Source organism: Trichosurus vulpecula, chromosome 8, assembly GCF_011100635.1.
Source record: "Trichosurus vulpecula isolate mTriVul1 chromosome 8, mTriVul1.pri, whole genome shotgun sequence".
Taxonomy (NCBI): domain Eukaryota; kingdom Metazoa; phylum Chordata; class Mammalia; order Diprotodontia; family Phalangeridae; genus Trichosurus; species Trichosurus vulpecula.
The window spans coordinates 108,848,370-108,870,280 of record NC_050580.1 but is presented as its reverse complement, the minus strand read 5'-3'; the positions used below and the strand labels follow the sequence as shown (position 1 = coordinate 108,870,280).

Here is a 21,911-nt window from a genome sequence, read left to right as displayed (position 1 = left end):
TAAGAGGAAGGGGTTAAATCAAGGGTCCCTTCATCTCTGCCATCCTCTGTTGCTCTGTGTCTATGGAAATTTAGTTATTTTTCTGATCCAAAGGCAGATCACTTCCAGCCAAATGGCACAGTCAGTGTTAAGTCTTAGAGACAGAAGCAAAGGGGAAAAAATGTCCTAGTTTACTGGGGTCAGACAAGAGGGATTTAAATACCCGTAGTTTAACATGACAGTTGAGAGCTACAATCTGAATTCAGAAGAGAGATTTTTTTTTTTGCTCTCCTCCTACCCCCCACCCCACCTCTTTAAGCACGTAGGCTTTATATATGCTCAGAAGCACTTGGTATGAGCATGCTATGGTCTCTCACTTCTTTCCTAGTGCCTTCCAGAGTGGGTGTCAGAAATCAGTAACACTTTTGCATAAATGTTGAAGTTTCCACTTAATAGCATCATAAATCCCTCTAGTTCAAGGTCACCATGAAGAACCTCTTTTCAGCAAGCCTCCAACACATCTCTGGCCTAAGGAAGAGCAGTATGGGCTGGTGGAGAGTGAAACCTCTTCCAGAGACAAGTTTGACAGAGACATATGGACAGTTGGCCAAGGAAGGGAGTACCTTGGGCCCGCTCTGAATCCAATGAGGGTCCTGGGGCAGGCCTAGTCAGCCACATAAAGTGCAGCATAGAGCGCCTTTCCACAGTCCTGTCTGACTCATCAGGACTTCTGCCCAGTTTGGTGGTAAGTCCACACTGGGACCTCATAAATGCCTGAAGGATAGGAGAAAGAAGCAGAGAGGGCTCTATTTGAAAGTCCTCAATTTGAATTCCACTTGAGAAACATCTTAGGTGTGACTCTGGGCAAGTCCCTTAACCTTGCTTAGAATCAGTTTCCCCATTTCTTAAATGGGGATAATAATGACACCTTTGCAGGGTTGTTATGAGGCTCAACTGGCATGACATATGTAAAATGTTATGCAAATCTTAAACTGCTCTATTCATGTTACCTCTGATTCTTTCTATTATCATTACTATCTTGGTCAAGAGGTCACCTTTTTATCCATTCTTTCCCAAGTACCCTGGTGGGAGATCTGTGAAATCCATTGAGCCATCTATCCATGTTATTTGGTAAACGCCCCTTCATAGAGGGGTTTACAGAAGCATATGGTCAAGCAATGAATATTTACTGATCCCCTCCATGTATCCATCCCTGCGCTTAGAACCTGGTCCCTACCCTCAAAGAACTGGCTGTCTAACTGAGGAGATGAGAGGCATACGTACACAGATAAGAAAACAGTGAAGAATGTAAGAAAGTGTGAGTAACTAAGCATTCACTTATGTGGCGCATTCTATAGATGGTGTAGGAGTTTACAGGAGAAAGAAAATGAATAAAGGCTGGGAAACCATGGAGGAAGGAGGACTTTGAAAAGGGAGAAGGTAGGGCATTCCTGGCAGGAGGAACCCTCTGAGCAGAGACCCAGAGACAGGAATGAGCATGGCGGGTCTGTGGACCAGCAAAAGAACCAATTGGCCCAAGGGGAAGGAGTGTAAGGAAATAAAATTAGATGTGTAGTGTGGAGGGAGATTATGGAGGTTCTTGAAAGAAGGTTAAATAGACCTGCCTCTGCCCTCTAGAAGCTTACAATTTAAAAGGAATCTTTACACTACACAGCCAGAGTTTTTACCCAAAGAGGATTTGTTGGGGAGGGAGGAGGATGAGGAGTGAGGGTTTTGTTTTCACTTGGGGTTTTTTCCCCCTAAACTACTTCTGCCATAAACAGTATCTGATCTGACTGGAGGCTCAGAAAATTGCCTTCTTTTCAACGTTTATGACCTTAACCCAAGACTTTACATGAATTAGACAAAGAAAAACCTGCAAAAGTACGCTATGATTTTTTCAAATGTTTGTACAACTTCTTGAAATGTTGAAAATCATTGTTAGCCAATAAATACTTATTATGCACCTATTGTTTGCTTGGCACTGTCCCTGAGCATACAAAGAGAGACAAAAGGCAGTCACTGCTTTCAAGATGCTTACAGTGTAATAGAGGAAACAGCATGCGAATAACGATGTACAAATGAGCCATAGAAACGAAAAATTGAAGAAAATCAATGAGGGAAGGCCCTAAGAGTAATAGGATCCAGAAAGGCTGACTGTAGACAGTGAGGTTTTAGCTGGACATTGAAGGAAGCAGGAGAGAGAGATGAAGAGGGAGAGCCTTTCAGGAGTGGGGGACAGCCAGTGAAAAAGGGCGGTGTTGTCTCCATTTGTTCCCTATTTTCTGGTTATGTGTGGGCCAAAGGCCAGATGCAATTCTTAGCTTCCATAGTCCTGTCTTGGCTCAGGGATTCAGGATTGGAGCTGAGGCAGTTAGGAGTATTGGGACTTGGTTACCTGCTAAAAATGCTGTGTTGTCATGAATAAAGCATTCGACTTGTAGTCAGAAAGACGTGAGTTCAAATCTTGCCTTAGACCAGGGGTGGGACTGGCAGCCTCGAGGCCACATGTGGCCCTCTAGGTCCTCAAGTATGGCCCTTTGACTTCAGTCATAGAGGGCCGCATGTGGCCCCGAGGCCACAGGTTCCCTAGCCCTACCTCAGACATTTGCTAGCTGTGTGACCCTAGGCAAGTCACTTAACCTCTCTTGACCTTAGTTTCCCCATCTGTTAAAATGAGGATGATAATAGTGTCTACCTCACAGGGTTTTTGCGAGGGTTAAATGAAATAACATATGCAAAGCACTTTGCAGACTTAAAGTACAATGTAAAGGCTAACTGTTATCTCTAGAAAATCATCCCAAGGGCTTAGGGGAGCCCCTCCTACCTCCTCTGCCCCATGCATCACTGGGGATTGGACGTTAGCCTTGGCTTAGTGGGCCCCTGGGATCCGGAGCCCAAAAATTATCACTGCCTTCCTTAATTCCTCCATTGGCTTTGTGACTCAAGGCTTTCTTCTTAGATGAGATGCTTCCAGGGCTTAGGAAGATGATGGCAAGGTTTATTCATGGAGGGTCATCATGGCATTTCTAATTTCCGATGTTTAGGAGTCTGGCAGCTGAGAGGGAAATGTAGCCAAACTGCTTCCTGGCCGAATTTCTTGGTATGTTTGCAGCGTCAGTTGGACACATAGCTTGAGAGTTCTAAGCAACTTGTCTCTCTGTGTTTTCCCTCCTTGATCTTCGTGATTGAGTTTGCCTGAAAAGCACCTTTCCCCTGGAAACAACTGGCCCTGGTTTTTCACCTAAATCACGCAAACCCCAGGGCTATGGAGGGAAGTTGGGCAGCTCCATGAGATTTTAATATACATTTAGCTCCAGTTAATGAAGAAGCCCACAGCTTGGGGGCCCCCAGTGATTCTTTCCTTAATGTTATTAAATATTAATGAGACATTTTTCCCTCTTTGGGGCAAAGTACTGGGCCTCATGCACATTTTTAATTACTAAGTTACTAACAGGTATATTTTACCGCACAGAGCCGAAGTGTTGAAGATGAACATTTCGCAGTAAGATGGAGAATATTAAGAAACCCCTCTCCTTCCCAAGGCAGTTTGCAATGGTAGCCACCCTCCAAAGTATACTAATACCACTCAAGGTCAGCAGAAGCTCAGTCAGGGTTCTTCAATAAACCAACCTGTGGAACTTCCTGGGTGCCACACCAAGTCCCTGATATTTCCACAGATAAATCCAACTCCAAATATTCCAAGCATGGGCAAGTTCATGATCTGTGATGCTCTAATATTCATTCTGCAGTAATTAGGTGGAATGAAAATCCTCCAACAGAAAGTGAGAATGGTTGGTGAAAGATTTCTTTAGTTCTTCTCCCCACTCAGAATTCCAGATTCTACCTACTGCACAAATGTGATTCCCACATTCTTCCAAGGCCCAGATAAATTCCTTACCTCTCTATGCTGGCATTTAGAACTTTTCCATGTCATATTGATTTCCTCCGTCTCTCTAGCATGACTATATATTTTCTGAACCATATATTCCCAAGGTTGATTACATCCTATCTTACATTTCTCCATAAACAGTATAAGCTTTCCAAGGGCTGAGACTTTTGTCTCCTGCTTTTTTGTATGCATGACAGTAGCCAGCAGATACTGCTCGGCACACAGTAGGTATTAGATAAATGCTTGTTTGCCTCCCCTTCCTATTCTAACTCCTTCCATCCAATCCCTGCTATTTTTAAAAGAAGTGAATGATCATAGTTTCATTCATTAAAATTTAAAGGACAAACACAAGTGTTAGTTGACAAATAGTTTACAAAATCCCAAGGGTAGATACCCAATGCAAGATCCCTGTGCAAAGACATGAAGGGATTAACAACCTGCAGTACCAGGATGGACCTACAAAACACATAGGTCAATACTACAAAAGTCATGAAAAAGCACCTCTGAGGGTCTGATTCAGGGACCTCATGCATTGGAAGCAACCAAGTCTAAAGAATTGGGGGTAAAAACCTCCTGCAAGAATCTTTCCTGGGACCCACGGACAATTTCTACTGTATATTCGTAGAGCCTAGATATACCTATAGCCTAGGAGTAGGCTTATCAGGATGTATGAAGCCTTCAGGCTGGATGGAACCTATACATACTTTCATTCTTTATGATTTTTTATTGCTAGTACAAGATACTTCCCTCCATCCACAAATAAAACTCCCCTCCCCAAGTTGTATAACCTGAAAACAGTTAAGCAAAGCTATGCTATTACATCATTGTGATTGGTAGTGTGTCACTACCCACTTTTATAGTTTAACATTAATTAACAAAAAGAAGACAAGTATAAGAGAAAACAAACTGATTAATGGATAGATAGAAAGAAGATAGATAGATAGATAGATAGATAGATAGATAGATAGATAGATAGATAGATAGAGGAATAAAGGAAAGTATCAGAGAGCTGCAGTGGATAGCCCTTGTCTGACAGTGGGAAAGAGTCATGATCCCTGTTAAGAAAACAACCACAGCCACTTGCTTTACCATTAATCATGATTGGAACTTTCTGATTCCCTTCCACCACCCCCTTGAAGACTCAGCTTGTACCTCTTTGAGGCACTTATCACATTTTGCTTTATATTACAGTTATATGTGTACATGTCTTATCTCTCATACTTGAGGGGTGATGCCTCATTCATCTTTCTGATCCTTGCAGCAACAACTGGCATAGGGCCTTGGCTGTCTACTAAATGAGTGAGTGAGTGGATGAAAGAATGAATAGTTGAATGAGTGGAAGAGTGAATGAATCTCGACAAGAGAGGAAGAGGGTAGAATGGACGAGCATGGGAGGGTATTCTGCTGGGAGAGGAGTATTTCCCCACAGACACTCTGGGTTGCTGTTTCACTGCCAAGAACAGAGATGACGAAGTAAGTACCTAGGTTCATGGTATCGCCTCTGGGCATTCAGAGAACCATTGTGGATTTTGTTTGAAATCATTGTCTATACTAACCAAAGAATGAATAAACAGTGGGATTCGGTCAAGAAACATGAGCTCCCTCTTCTCCTTTGTGTTCCTCCTTGTTCCTATTAAGAGTCCTGCAAAAGTATGAGAAACTATTGACATTTGGCAGCTCTGTGGTTCTCAGGCACAAACTCTAGGCTTTTGATGGGCACCCCTAGTTACACACCTGTTGGGTTGCGTTGGGATGGGGAAAAGAGTAGATGCCTCCAGTAGTCCTTACTATCTTGGCATCTCTCCTCCATCTTTCTTTGGCAAAGATTTTCTCTCGTGTATTTCAGGCAGTTGAAAACTTTGGTGCTTAAAAGTGAGGAAGAAGAAGGAGGGGCCTGTCATTAACAGGGCCATTTTGACATGTTTCTGACTATAAAATGCCACGCTTTTAAACAAAGGCTAGAACTTAGGTGATGCCTTTCTTGAGAGACTGTGCATGTACCAATGATGGGAATTCTTTAGAAATAGACTTCACAGCTGAATGAAGCATAGATGAAACTCCATTTCATTGCCCAGTGGGTATGCCATGTTCTAGGTAAAAATTCCAACCCACAGACATACCTTTTTCCTGATACTTAGCTCTGAAAGAACTTTAGCTGTTTCCAGCAATAAAGATATGTTACCCCTGATATTCAAAAGAATGTGTCACCAATTCTGTGTCTCTATACATGTATGTGTTCTGTATTTCCAATGGTATTTATGTACTTGTGTAGGTGTATATTTATATATCTTGTCTGCATATATGCATATGTGTGCACATGTATTTATACACACACATATATATATATATATATACACACATATATATATACACACACACACATACACACACACACACACACACACAATACATACCTACATATACATGTCTGGAATATGAGGGACGGGAGGTGTCTTAGAAGTTATCTAGTCCAACCCCTGCTTTTTACATTTGAGGAAGTTATAGTCCCTTCTGAGAGTTAAATGATTGATCCAAGGTAACACAGGTAAGTGAAAGTAATAGTATTTAAATCTAGGTCCTCCAATTCTAAAGCCAATGTTCCTTTCACTTGCCACTCTATATGTGCATGCAAACCCTATCAGAAACATGAGACTAAACGTGAGTATGTATGCTCATGTTTCAGATCGGGATTAGATTAGGTTGCTTTGAAAGCCCTGTCTAACTCTAGAAGCATACGATTAAATGTGTAAAATGCACATATCTGCATATGTATGTACACATGTGTAGTCCCATGAAAACATGGATGATAAATTTTATTCATGAGTATATTCCTTTAGTAAAAGTTCACAGTATATACACACATGCACAAACGTACACACATGTATATATATATATATATATATATACTATACATGTATATGCATATACACACGTACATGCGTATATATATATGATAACAATGTGAACAACATTTATATGGCCCTTACTACGTGCCTGGCACTGTGCTAAGCACTTTACCATTGTATCTCATTTGGTCTTCACAGCAGCTGTGGGAGTTAGATTCTATTATTATCCTTATTTTACAGATGATGAAACTGAGGCAAGAAGAGGTCAAGTGACTTGCCCAGGGTCACCTGGCTAGCAAGTGTCTCAGGTCCTATTTGAATTCAGGTCTTCCCGATTCCAGAGGTGGAGTCCTAACCACCACACCACTGACCTATATGTGCATTACTTCACACATTGGTCTATACATGGATCTATGTATGTATATGCACGTGTATAGACATCCACATCCACGTCCCATTAAGAAACATTTGCTTCTTCCCCGTGCAGTGATTATGGCTATGAGAGACATGGGGATAATCAGTGCATCCCTGCTTTCTGGTACAACCCGTCTTCTCCATCGAAGGACTGCAGCCTTGGTCAGAGCTACCTCAACAGTACTGGGTAAGTGCTGGGACCGCTTCCTTCTGGCTCTCTTTTTGGCCTTTTGCCAAGTTGCAACAAGACAGGGTGAGCTGCGGTTGTAATAAGAGGTGCTTATGTTCAGGGCTTGTTAGGAAGAGATGACTGGGCAAAGTTGTAGAGATCTCTTCCTTAAAGGTCTTTAAGAGCATCAGAGAGACCCAGGCAGCCAGGATGTTTACAGTAACATCTTGCTAGCAGCAAGGGATGGAGGAGGTGAGTTTGGGGAAGTCTTTTCATGCAAGTGACCAAACTGACCAGCACTCTGGTTTGGGTGACTTTGTGACGCTTGTCCTTATGTGATGGGGTGGGTGCCATCAAGCCAGGTTGTTTTAACGCTTCCTGGCTCATTTCTAGAGCCTCTGGCAAAGAAAACGGTCATAAGTGACATTTGGGTATTACTGAGTTCTGGAGTGACAGACTGCCCTAGGATTCTAGCTAAGAAGGAATTGGAAATGTAACATTTGGAGCCTTTCTGTAGTCCTCAAATTACATGTGTGTGTTTGTGCATGTGCGCACATGTGCATGTGGGCATATATAGTTAGTGTCTGCTTATTTGCGTTGGTCTCTCAGTTCTTCCCTTAATGATTCTATCAGGAGCTTAAACAATTTCCTTGGAGATTTATTTTCCCTGCCCCAGCTTTCCTCCTTGATGACCTACAGCAGACCTGCCAAATAATCAATGTGGCTGAATATTTTCCAATGCCAACTTCCTTCTTGAACAAACTCTCTGTGATTTCCCACAAGTCTTTCTGTAGCTCTAAGTTACTCATCTTTATAGTACCATGCATATTACCCACTACTACCTGGGAGGGGGGAAATGGGGCCTAAGGAGAGAAAAAGTTGAATTGTTCTGTAAAACAACAAACCTGAGCCAAAGCTTGACATGGATAGTGCTTTGGTCCTGCCAGGGCTGCTCCAGGGGGCTGATTTCTGGTTTAAGGACACTTGTCATTGAGATTCAAGGGATTCAAGCTGTAGATCAGGCTGCTTTGGCTTATAGGCTTGTGTTTTCACTGACAGAGAAATGCTGAGAGTGGGTAGGCCACTTGTGAGCCTGTGATAGATACAGTTTATGGGGTTGGGAAACGGTGGTCCAAGAGGCTAACCTCAGAGGCAGTGGTCGGTAATGGGCGACTTTCTCACAAAAAGTGTTTTACATAGTATGCGCTCCTCTTTGTTAGAGAAAGGCCCAGTTATAAATCCCAGCCACATTAGGCATAACTTGGCCTGACAGGATTCGAAGCCAGAAAGACCTTAAAGATCACTGTGTCTACATCCCCCATTTTTCTAGATGAGAAAACTGAGGTCCAGAGTGAGGAAATGACATGTTAAAATTATACAACCTGATACAACCAATACTGTTTCACAGCGCTCCATGACAACCAGATACCTCCATGTCACAAAATTTCACTCTGGTGCCACTTGGCCAATCATGCAAAGCACTAAAATTATGTTTATTCTACTGTTTTTTTTAATAAAATATCACTACCACCACAAAAATATATCATCAGACTTGTCTATAATAAAAGTGCTTTTTAAAGCTTTTATGTTCTAAATTTTGGCTACATGGGATCTATCTATGATGCTATTCCAGTGAACCTCAGTGTTCTCTCTAACATTTTGTTACCGTGTATGTGTGTGTCTGCACACGTGCAAGCCTGAGACACTCCACTATCTATTTATGATGCTATTCTAGTGAACCTCAGTATCCTCTCTAGCATTTTGTTATGGTGTGTGTGTGTGTGTGTCTGCACACATGCAAGCCTGAGACATTCCTCTATGTTGTAAAGACCCTAACTTTCCAATCAAATACTTCTAGGAAGATTTCTTCTCTTTACAGAAGGATTTATTGCAGAATGGGTATAAATAGTAGGTATCATCCTCTACCCAATTTGCACTTGAACATTGGTTTATTATTATTAACTCCACAACAGAGAATTTGTGTTTAGAGGAGGGAGGACTAGCTGAGGCCAAAATGTTTAATGTTCAATGGCCATTTGACATTTCCTAAATGAATGAAAGACAGTCATAGAAAATCAGTAGAATGGGCTTTCATCTATGAAAATTCGATTTTAAAAAAGCAGGGAGGGTAATGCGTACAAATGCTTTGTAACACAAGGCATGCCTGCTCTTGGAAAAGGCTTTGTTCCTTTCTCTTCTTTCTAGCCTAGTTATTTCAGATTCTAGTTACAGACCCAGTCATTAAAAGCCTTGTGCTAAGTGTTGGTGAGCTAGTTAGCCATGCTGAAGGACAGATAGGAAGTCTCAGAATGCACTTCATTCTTTGCCTCCTTTGATCCTCTGGATGCCCTTTGAATGAGGACCATTTGAATGGTTATGGCAGATTAATTACTCCTGGCATGCAAGGGAAGAACTTGGATCTCTTTTAAGTGAACATTATCCTAGATTGAGATTACTATAGTCTTACCTTGCAGACAGTCACATGCCAGGGGCCACTACCAATAATTCATGTCAATCTATTCAGAAAAGAAAAATGTGAATGGAACAGGTTTACTTGTACAATAAAGGGTCTTTTTGGACTGTAGCGTGACGTTCTAATAATGCATTAGAAGTTACAGAAAGCATTTTGTTAGTAGTGTTAGAATAAAGTTGAACTCTCAATTAATAAACATATTTATTAAGTGCTGACTCTGTTCCAGGCACTGTGCTAAATGCTGGGGAGCAAAATAAAGTCCTTTTTCTCATGGAGCTTATATTCTAATAAAGGTGATGACTCAGACACAAATGAGAACTTATAAGACACATATAGAGTGAAAGAAAGAGAGCCTTAGAAGGAAGGAAGGCATTAATAGCTGGGGGTGGGTGGGGTGAAGATGACTTGGAAAGACAGACCACACAATATTCTATTTGAGAGAGAGGCAGCTGGTCTTCTATTCCCAGCTCTACTGCTGGTGTTCTAATCAGGGGTAGGGAGCCTGTGGCCTCCAGGCCACATGTGGCCTTCTAGGTCCTCGGGTACAGCCTTTTGACTGAGTCCAAGTTTTACAGAATAAATCCTTTTATTGAGGAGATTTGTTCGGTGAAGTTTGGATTTAGCCAAAGGACCCCACTTGAGGACAAAGAGGGTCACATGTGGCCTTGAGGCTGCAGATTCATCACCCCTGTATGATCTTGGGCAAGGCATTTCTGTCTGAGACTTGGCTCTGAAAAAGAAGGTTAGACCAGCAAGGTTCAGTCAGATATCGTGGTTTTATTTCTGCAACAGTGGTCAGGGAACAGGATCTGACCTGCTCTCATGAGGTCCTTGACCACAGGGGTTGGACTAGATGACCTCTCATGGTCCCCTCTAACTCTGACATCCGTTTGCTTGGAGATTGTTCCACTGTAGTGGCATTGAACAGGGGCCTCCTATTTGAACTTCTATTTAAAGTCTCTCAGTCTCACCATGAGGAAAATGAAATAGTGAGGGTGGTGGCAGAGAGGGTGCCATATAATGCTATAAAACAACCTGATGACTCCGAAGTGAGAGCTGTTAGGTGACAGAAGGGCTCCACAGGGGCAAAAGAATGCTTTCTGTAATCTGAGGCAGAAGCAGGCGCACTAACTGGACCGTGGTCCATTTCTGCATGGGAAGGAGCAGAGAGAGCCCCTGGGAGAGGGAAGGCAGCTTTCTCTCACCCCAAGGGCCCAGCATGATCCCATCAGCAGCCTCTTTCTATGTTCCATGTGATTCATACATTGATTTTCCTTTCTCGGTTCAGCAACATGAGCCACAGATCGCCAGGTAGAACCAATCAATAACAATGTATACAGAGCTGCTTTTCCCTGGGATGAAGGATGGAAACTCCTTGTTGTTTGTTTAGCTTTGTAAGGAAAGCTTGGCCTCAGCTGCTATGAGAAGTCTCTTTTCTTTAAACACATACACACACACACACACACACACACACACACACACATAAACATGAACCAAAAAACAAAACCATAATGTCAATACCTCCAGGTACCGGAGAATTGTGTCTAACAACTGCACAGATGGGCTAAGGGAGAAGTACACTGCTAAATCCCAGCAGTGCCCAGGCAAGGCTCCAAGGGGGCTCCACGTGGTGACTGTGGACGGGCGGCTGGTGGCTGAGCAAGGGCACAACGCCACCTTCGTCATCCTCATGGAGGAGGTAGGTTCCAAACTTTGTTGTAGGAGCTGAAACACATGGAAGTGACATTTCTTTCTGCCTGGGTGAGAAGGACACAGATCTTATTAGGTGCTGGGTGCCTGCAGAAAAGCCAAGTCTAGGGGACGGAGCTGGAACTTTTGAGAGAAGAGAGAGTGGAAAGAATGGTGTAGTGTAGGTATTGGCAGTGGAAATAGAAGCTGATTTGGTATCAGTTTAGTGGCATCAGATTATTTCATGAGGGATAGGAATCTGAGTGTCCCCCTCCCTAGAATTCCCTTTTTGGGACTGCTCTGTGTATAGAATTTTTATCACCATCAGGTTATATATGCTACATGAAAGAAACATAAGCTTTCCTTTGTGCTACTCTGAACTCACACAGTCCATCTTTCTTTCCCTCACTCCAAACTCTAGCCTCTCTTGAGAAATCCCTGAATGGATTGTCACATTCTGACATACCCCTGACTTGTATTCTCTGAGGCTTCAAAATGGGTTTGGGAAGGTTATGTTACTAAAAATTCCTTTTTAAAGATGGCATAAAGTTTTTGTTTTGATTTTTCTTCTAGCATTTATAGATTTCATTTACATATTTCCCAGGCTGGTCAGTAAATCCCAAATGCCCATGGTAACTTTTGGACTGGGCGGGGGGGGGAGGTAGCCTCATTGACTATATGAACAATGATAATCATAATGATGATGATGCCAATAACAATAAAACAACTTATATTCTATAGCACTTCACAGTTCATAAGCATTTTTTTCCAATAGTACTGTGAAATTTGTAATCCAAATTCATTATCCCCATTTCCCTGATGAGAAAACTGAGAATCAGCAAGGTAGTTGCCAAAGGTAGGATATGAACCCAAGCATTTGGTCTCCACATCCTGTCCCCATTCCATTCTATAGCATTTTGTCTTTCCAGCTACCACTTTATTTATTCCATGGTCACGGAAAATATAAGTGCCATTTGCTCTTGTGGGGCTGCACGTAGGATTTTTTGATTTACAAAGTCCTAAAAATTTACATGCAAATTGCTCTGTGCTTTTGGGGGTTTTGGGAAGTGACCAAACTGAATTTTCTTTCTCCAAAGACAGAGTGCTTTGGGAATTTTTAAAAGCAGACTCAACACAGACTGGACTTTTGAGGCATATTATCTGAGTCTGGCCAATTGGCATCTATCTCCCTGTCCAGGCACTTGATTGAGAGAGTTAGGGACTTTGGAAGAGGTCAGTGTCACATTTCCATTTGGGAAGTTTCAAGGGCCAGAACTCTGAAAGGTGACTCTTGAATGACTTGGTAGAGCCCTGATCTTATCCATTTGAAAGACTGCCAGTTCATTTCCACCTTAATTTATTTTCATAAACTCATAGATAGTTGACATTGTGTGGGGGCTGGGAAGCATCTATCAGTATTTCATACATAGACAAGGCACTGCTGGGAAGGAGTCAGAATAAAGATTGTGGGACTCGCAGTCATTCTCCAGGAAAAGTGATTGGTGCCAATGGCCTGTTGTTGAGAAATTCATTTTCCTCTTTTGCTCCACCTCTTTTCAAAAAGAATATAAATGGAATATGCAGCATTTGCAATGAGGCAGGGGAGAGGGACTTTTTGACTCTGGGCTCTCTCCCTCAGTTCCTTTGATAATTAGTGTCTGTGCTGCTTAAAACACTCTGGAGTTCATAGACTGACAAGGAAGCAAAGTGCCATTATCCTGAGGAAGTTGGCAGACTGTGTGCTACACTCAGTGCTAGGAGAGACCCTGGTTCAGATCTTGACTCTGACCCTTATAAACCATGTGACTCTCAGCAAACCAGCTAACCTTTGAATCTCAGTTTCCCCATCTATTGAGTGGGAATAAGACCTGCAACACCCATTTCACAGTTGTATTGTGAAAATCAAATAATGTCTATAGAGTGCTTTGTAAATATCAGCTATTGTCCATCTGTCCACCTGAGAAAGGAACGAAGGATCTGGGATAGAGATCTAACCCATACTTGTGACCAGTGATCGCCCATAGCTCCTGGAAAGAGTTTTATGGATTCAGAGGCTGAGAGCATTGGGTTTGGAGCCTTCCTTTGCTTCTTACCACCTCACTAATTAGAGAAAGTCTTCAAGACCTTGAGCTTCAGTTTCTTCATCTTTAACATGAGGGTCATCAACTAATTGAACTCTGAAGTCCCCTCTATCTCTAACAACTATAATCCTGAGGGAAATCCTTGAAGAAGCCATGGTTTGCCTTGGCATTGCTCTCACACAGCCTGTAGGTTGAGTACTTGGTAGCAGGGGCCTGACAGAAGCTATGCTATATGGAAGGTAAGGTAAAGGGTTGCCATTGTCATTATGCAGTCCCCTGGAACTTAAGGAAATTGGATTGTCAGCAGAGATTTGAATTGCTGGCTCCTTCACCACTATCCCCACCACCCTGATCAATCTCCCCCTGCCCTTCCTGCTCATCTCTGTTCTTCCCCACATGAGCATGAATCTGACGTAGGAGTATGATCCTGCAGAGCTTACTTCTCCTCTTTGAAACTCAGTTTCTTTAGATTTAAAATGGAAATAATAATAACCACACCATCTGCCTTACAGGAGAGTTATGAGAATCAAATGAGATAATGCCTATAAAGCACTTTGTAAGATTGAAGTGCTATAAAAAGTAATTCATCCATTCAGTCATGCCTTCAGCCAGGTGATAATAATGAGAGGCAGTGGCATGCTGTAAGTGGAAAAGAATCCTGGCCAAGGAGTTTTGAATCCTGGCTCTGACCTTTACTAATGTGACCACCGACACATCACTTCACCCCTCAAAGCCTGGGTTTTCTCATCTGTAAAAAATGGGGATGATAATACCTATGCCACCTAGCGTCATTAGCAAAAGATGTGTTTGAGTCCTAAGCACACCATCCTAGTTAGAACAGAGCATCTCCTAGGGTGAGAATAGGAGACAAAGCTGGAAGAAGCTTGTGGCCAGATGCTGAAGTGTCTTGTGACCTTGAAATGCTTATTGGTACCCTCGGTTCCTTCTCATTTAGGGAGTACTTGCTTTACACCTCATAGCCTGGAATGAGCCTATTCTCATTTTCTGGTGCCATGAATACCCATATATACCTTGTGTCATTGGGGAAAGAAAGCTTCCAACCCTGGTGTCAGGTATAGCCCTGATATCCCTTGCATGGGCCTGATGCAGGAGAATTCTATTAGGCTTCCTGAGGAGCATGGCCTTGGAGTTCCCTAGTGTCTTAAGAACAGGCCAAGGTAGCAGTTGAGGGATGATGGAGTAAGGGTTATTTCCTGCATGCCCACCTTGTCCAATTTAAGCTAAAGGAGGAAGCATGAAGAGTAAGTAAAGCCTAAATCATTTCATCAGCCTAGGGCAATGTTCCCTCCTGCAGGGCGATCTCCAGAGGACAAACATCCAGCTAGACTTTGGAGATGGGATTGCTGTGTCCTATGCTAACTTCAGCCCCATTGAGGATGGCATCAAGCATGTGTACAAGAGCGCGGGGATCTTCCAGGTGACGGCCTATGCGGAGAACCACTTGGGCTCGGATACTGCTGTCCTCTTCTTACATGTGGTTTGTAAGTAGGTGAACAAATACAGACCCTCAGAACTTACCCACCTCCCCTGCTACATCCTTTGCCCAGAGTTCAAAGCTTAGGGGGAGGGGTGGCACTGAGCTTTGCAGCTTACAGGTAAGGTGTAGACTTGGCTGAATACTAGTCATCCAATGGACAGTAAATCGTGTCTGAATTTCACGAATATCAGCCTTCTGTATTGATCATTACTTTTCCATTTCCTTCATATTGTGTTAGAATTAGAAATTAATGTTATTACAGTAACACTGTGACTCTCCAGGACCCTTTGAAGAAGGTCATTTTAGGAAGTCTTTTTTTTTCCTGATTTCTGAGGGTTTATACACTTGAAACTTTCTTTGGAAAATTTAACCATTGGCATGGAAATGATTCAAAAACATATCTCACCCTTCCCTGCACTGTTACACTGAGACTACTGGATGAAATTTAACCTTTTCTTGGTGACTCCAGGGGCATCATTAGACTGTTGATTTCTGCTTTTCAATGATGCCCTCAGAGGCTGATGTTGGGTATGAGAAGACTGTTTACCCCTGCAATAAATGGCTTCAGGCTTCTGCACTTTTTTTCACTTTCTCTCTCTCTCTCTCTCTCTCTCTCTCCCTCCGTCCCTCCCCCCCCCTCTCCCTCTCTCCACACACCCACCCACACACGTATGTACCTGTACACACATATATGAGGGGTAGCATGCTATAAGCAGGAAACAATACTGACCATGGAGTTGGGAAGGTCCTGCATTCGAATTCTGACTCAGATCTTTATTAGCCATGTTACTATTGTCAAGAGCCTCAGTTTCCTCATCTGAAAAAAAATGGGAATGATCAAAGCTAGACTAGGTGGTGCAGTGGATGGAGTGCTGAGCTGTGCATATATATTTATAGATAGATGTACATACATACATACATAGATGTGTATGTATTTATATGTGTATTATATAGGTTTATCTCTTATAGAAGCATATTTTATAGATATCTATATGTTTATATTTGTGTATATATGTGTGTGTGCATATACATACACACACACACATATATACACACATATACATATATATGATTTCCCAAAAGCTTTAGTAAGTTTTAAACTTTAATAACTTCAGAAGTATATGTGCAAAAAATTTACCAGAAATTGTTTGAAAATTTAATTATTTAAATTCTTTTTACATGAATATAGTTTTGTGAATTTTGAATAATCCATTTAAAATTTTAAATATAACAAGATAGGACATTATTCATTGTGTCTCAGACCAATAGATTGGTGGAGGGGAGATCCTTTTGCTTGGGCACCTTGGTCACATGCTTTGTCTCCATTAGACTTTTCCTTATGGGATCACATGCAAACTGTGTATATGCATTAAAAGTTCATTCTGTGGATAATCTTAAGACTAAGATTACAGATGCAGTCCATTCACTTTCTGAACAGCAAGCTGATGAAAGATTTTACAATTGATTAGAGCAATGTATAACTCAGGATGGTGGTTGTGTTGAATTCGATTAAGAAACATATCAATACTTAAAAAATTTAATAATTAACTCTCCCAATATTTTTATAAGTTTCAAGCATTTATGTTTCTGAAGTTATTAAAACTTAATACTGCGCTAAGATTTTTGGTAAAGCATGTATATAAATAATATATATACATTACATATATATATATTTATGTTTATGTATGTATATACCGTTACTCCAGTTTCAATCATGCCTCCATCAGTCCATCTTTCAGGGGCACCTTTTCATCTCTTCCTTTCTCCTCATTCATTTTTTCTTGCTTCTAATCCATACAGGGGGAGATATCACAAAATGGGTTTGTTAGCACTATAGGCAAAATAAGCATGAATAATCTCTGAATGAGGGCTGTAGGGAATATCTGATGAGAGAATATACCTTTTATTATATAGACTTTTTGATATCCATTTTGACTATTCACCAACCTTTTAAGCTTTCTCCTTGGCTTTAAGTTGGACCCCAGAGAAAGGAGACCCCTAGAGAGTAGAATTTCAAAGAGGTAAAGCTTGTTAACTGAATCTGATTGGTTTGTTTCTGAATATCTCTGCCTCTTCTAATGTCTTTTGGCTCTAAAGCCAAATTCTGCCTCAGGATTCAGGGGCACCTTTCCTGATCAGAACTGATGACAGGGAGACATGAGGCCACAAGTTAACCCAGACTTTAAGAAATTAGCTAAAATTTCATGATGCTTAACTTAAATCTTAGTGACATGGAAGTTTTTGAAAAGATATGTTCCCAAGGATTCTTCCTCCCCTCTCCCCCTCCACACGCCTCTACCAAACTCATACACCCATATGCACATGTGTACACAGGGCCCCATACGTGCACTTAGGCAGCTGTACTAAGTACTCATTTTTAAAAAGTCAAACCCATTTTCTGGCCTTAATGACTGCAGACAATATAAAGCAAAGCAAACCATTACTTCTGTGAAAGTGGAAGAAAGGCTTTAAAGGAGGCATTCTTAGTTTTTAAAAAGCTGCAACTCGTAAAATTAAAAGCTTAACTCTTATAGCCAATTTATTTCAGGACAAAATCCAGGTGCAGCAAGCGCCAAGAAAACTTATAAATTCCTTTTAAAGTATTCGGCTATCTCCTTTCCACTAGAGGCAGTGAGATACATGGCAAGGAGTGTTTGAGATAGTGTCAAGGAGAACCTGTTTTCACATCTTGCCTTACTACCTTCCTAGCTGTGTAAGCCTGGGCAAGTGACTTAATCTCTCTGAACCTCAGTTTCTCTATCTGTAAAATGGTAACAGTAATAATGTCTTTTCTACTGACTTTATAAAGTCATTGTGAGAAGCAAATGAGATAATGTATGTAAATAATTATAAATCTTAAAACGCTCTATAAAATTTCCAGTATTATTATTATGTTAAATTGAATCTTGCTTGAAATAAGGAACCGACTGAGTTCAGCAAGCTTTATTTTGTTGGATAAAAATTAATGATATGTGTGTACAATTGTTGTTGTTGGTCAGTTGTTTTCAGTTGTGTCCAACCCTTCATGATCCCATTTGAGGTTTTTTTTTGGCAGTGATACTGGAGTGGTTTGCCATTTTCTTCTCCAACTTATTTTATAGATGAGGAAACTGAGGCAAACAGGGTTAAGGGATTTGCTCAGGGTTCCACAGCTAGCAAGTGTCTGAGGTCAGATTTGAACTCAGGTCTTCTTGACTCCATGCCTGGCACTCTATTCACTGTACCACATAGCTGCCTACATGTACACACATATACACATATTTATATATACTACATGTAGTATACATATGCACAATATATAGTGCATATAGAGAGGATATATATCCAGGGGTTGGAAACCTGTGGCCTCAAGGCCACATGTGGCCCTCTAGGTCCTCAAGTGCAGCCCTTTTATTATTTATATCCTTTTATTTATATTCTATTTTATAATTTATATTCTACCTTATTTATATTTTATTTCCTATTATTTATATATTATTATTTGTATCCTTTTATCAAAGGGATTCGTTTTGTGAAGTTTGGATTCACTCAAAGGGCTGCACCTGAGGACCTAGGAGGCCTTGAGGCCACAGGTTCCCCACCCCCAATACTACACACACATACACACAGACATGCACTCTCTCTCTCTCTCTCTCTCATGCTCTCACTCTCTCCACGCCTAAAAACCCTTCCATTGGCACTCACATTTCCTTTGGGTGTGGTCCTTACTTGTGGCAAGACTGGTCTGAAGTTTCTTGATGGCAATAGCCAGTCAGAAGTGAAGCTGGTTTATGCTGCAGGTTATGTGCAAGAAGGAGGAAATGTTCCTTGAAAATTTTATCATGATCATAATTCCCTCAAAATCAATCATGGCTGCTTTTAACAGCCGGTTATTAGAGCGATAACTGCTCTTGGCCTCACCTTGGGCCATTAGCTAACAAAAGTAGTTGTTAGCTGCCCATAATAACCAATTTCTCATGGATTATTGGATTTTATCAGAGGGATCACTATTTGATGGTGAGAGTTTTCAGGAGCTTGTCATTTTCATTTTCACCTGAACTCTTATTTGCCCCCTCCCCTTTTGCATACTTCATAGCTTATCTCCAGCTTTGAGGCAAGCTTGCGTTCTTCCCTATGCTGAAAGTGTCCTTGTCTCATTCCTATTATTTGGGATTTTTCACCTACATGACTCATACCCTCCATCCATGAGAATGAGTCATGCTGACCAATTGTGGTCAATCCCACTGATGGCCAATGGCTTTTGCCCTTGATGTGAATTTAGGGAAGTCCCTGTCAGTCCTCTTGAACTAACCTACCCAGAGCAGCCAGGACAAGGTTGGACAAACCTAATGAAGGTTGTCTAGGATGGCAAAACTAATGGAAATTCCCAGAGTCTCAGGCCATACCTATTTACTTACCTCTTTTCACATAAAAAAGCCAAGAAGATTTAAATTATCTTTTGAGCTCTCAAAAAAAAAAAAACAACCTCCCTCATTGCCTTCTGGGGAAGTTCTTCCCCATCTCAATTAGAAATAATGATAGTAATGATAATGTCACTGTGAGCAAAGAAGCACAAGCTGTTGCTATAGCCCATTTTTAAAGATGGGAAAACTGAGGTCTAGAGAGATTAAACAATTTGTCCAAGCTATTGCAGGTACATCTAGGCTAGGTCTAGGACAAGTAAGTTCTCCTGGTTTCTAATCCCGTACTTTCTCTGAAGCATGTTGCTTGACATATGACTATAAATACAAATAATGAAGGTTATAAGGCTTGAAAAGCTTTGGGTACACCCCCCCATACATGCCCCCTTATCCAAGAGAATATAGTCTTTACTTTAGAGATGAAAGATAATGTCCCTCTGCAACAGAATCGCTACCACATAGGCAGGTATGTTAAGCAACTCTGGGATGTGTGCACTAGAATGGCATCATCGCGGGAACTCTCCCTCACCCCCTCCTCAGCCCATTTCAGTGAAATCAAACTCTGAAACTGCAAAGCCTTGGAGAGTCTATCTAATACATCCTGAACAGAAGCATTAAGCATTTTAATTTAATTCAGCATAAAAATAAAACAAGATTGGGGAACATTCACCCAACTAAATGTAAAGCTGAAACATTTGCATTTTCCCACCTGCATCTTCCTGTCCCTGTTTTATTTCCCAAATGCTCTAAATTAAAATTCTCCATTGGTATGCATTAGATGTGCTCCTGGCATTCTGATTACTTGCTGCCTTAAACGTGCTGCTGCTCACACCTGCTTTATGAGTGCAGTAAGGGCTAGCCACCCTGGTGGGTGGCTTAATCCAAGCTTGGGAATTCTGTTTGTGTTTCTGTTCCTAGTTGAGAGCTCCCTTTGTCTCCTAGTAAAACCCCACCCACCAATGTGGGCACTGCAGAGGACAGTGGACAAGGGGCCAGTGGAGGAAGGATGGTAATGACTAGGAGGAGGATGATAATGAGAAAACCCTCCCTCCTATACAACGCATTGACCCAAATCGCAATGCCCACAAATCACTGGAGAAAAAAGTGAAGGCTACTTCTCCCTTTGTTTATTGGTTTGCGTGTCTAGCAAGCTCACTTTGTCCTTGAGCTGAAAGTTTCAGTGAGTATTTGTGGATAAGCTAGAATATGTAGGTGATCACCCAAGAAGGTTTATTTAGAGTCCATGAGCCCTCAGAGATTATTTCAAACCAAAGTAATATAAACAAGTACATGAATAAAATTGTCAACTCATCTCCTATTGAGTCAGTGTTCTCTTCATCAAAATTTCCACTTCTTGATAGGAGTGCACTTTCTCTTTGAGCATGTTTGGAATGATGGTTATCTTATATTGTTAAACCTTGAGGGTAGGGGAGCAAAGAGGGAATTGTTGATGTTAGATAGCCCATTCTAGGAAGAGAAGCTTTTAAATTGTTTCCTCCTGTTCTTCCAGGTCCTGTGGAACATGTGCATCTCAGTGTTCCTTTTGTAGCCATCAGGAATAAGGAGGTCAATGTCACTGCAGTTGTATGGCCCAGCCAGCTGGGGACCCTCACCTATTTCTGGTGGTTTGGCAACAGCACTAAGGTTTGAGCATGTTTTAAAGGTCTCTGATATCAGCTAATGTTGAGGGGTGGGTTTAGAATCTTCTCACTACTAACACAGGGATAGAAACAACATTGATTGTGACTTAACAAAATGGAGTGATTTTCTTCTCTCTTCATGGAATTGTCATCGTATTTTCCTAGGTTACTTTTAGTGTGATCAGACCCTGGCTCTTGTGATGATTATTTTAAAATGTGGATCCTAAGAAAACGCACACATACACACACATACACACATATACACACATGCATAAATAAGAACTGTGCACTTAAAAAGATGGTGGAGTATGCAATGAAAGATGGCATGGTGTAATAAAAAGAACACAGGGTTAGGAGGCTGAGGGCTGATCTGATTTCTCTTCCTTGCCTCTGTCACAGAGTTGTAGAGTAGAAATGGCAGTAGTTAGTGTCAAAAGATGTGGGTTTGGATCCCTGCCACTTGCTTCCTGGGTGACCTTGGAAAAGTCAATTCTCTTCTCTGGGCCTCAATTTCTTCATCTGTCAAATAAAGTGGGTTGGATTCAACGGTGATTAAGGTCTCTTTGGACTCTCAGTCTTATATTCCCATGAGGTTAAAAGTGATATGACCTTGGGAAAGTATACTAACCTCTCTGGACCCCAGTTCCACATCTCTAAAATGAGGAAGTTGGATTACATGATGTATTTGGCACTTTCCAGATGTGAAGGGTAATGATTGTTGGTGTTGACAAGGTATAATTTACTCATGGAAGTGGTATTTTTCAGATCCCCCCCCCCCAAGGTTAGCCACCAGAATTGTGCTCTCCACTATTTCTGGAAGCCTGAGATAA

The 21,911-nt window shown here is 41.5% G+C and overlaps 1 protein-coding gene across 1 annotated transcript in view; it reads left to right on the top strand.

Moving 5' to 3' along the window:
* The window catches only part of SORCS3 (sortilin related VPS10 domain containing receptor 3), a 677,345-nt gene that overhangs the window by 637,373 nt on the left and 18,061 nt on the right, over positions 1-21,911 (top strand). Inside the window, exons 17-20 of the mRNA XM_036737057.1 lie at positions 7,205-7,318; positions 11,301-11,472; positions 14,859-15,045; positions 20,952-21,085. Coding sequence (XP_036592952.1) covers positions 7,205-7,318; positions 11,301-11,472; positions 14,859-15,045; positions 20,952-21,085 — 607 coding nt within the window. The remainder of the gene's footprint in view (positions 1-7,204; positions 7,319-11,300; positions 11,473-14,858; positions 15,046-20,951; positions 21,086-21,911) is intronic.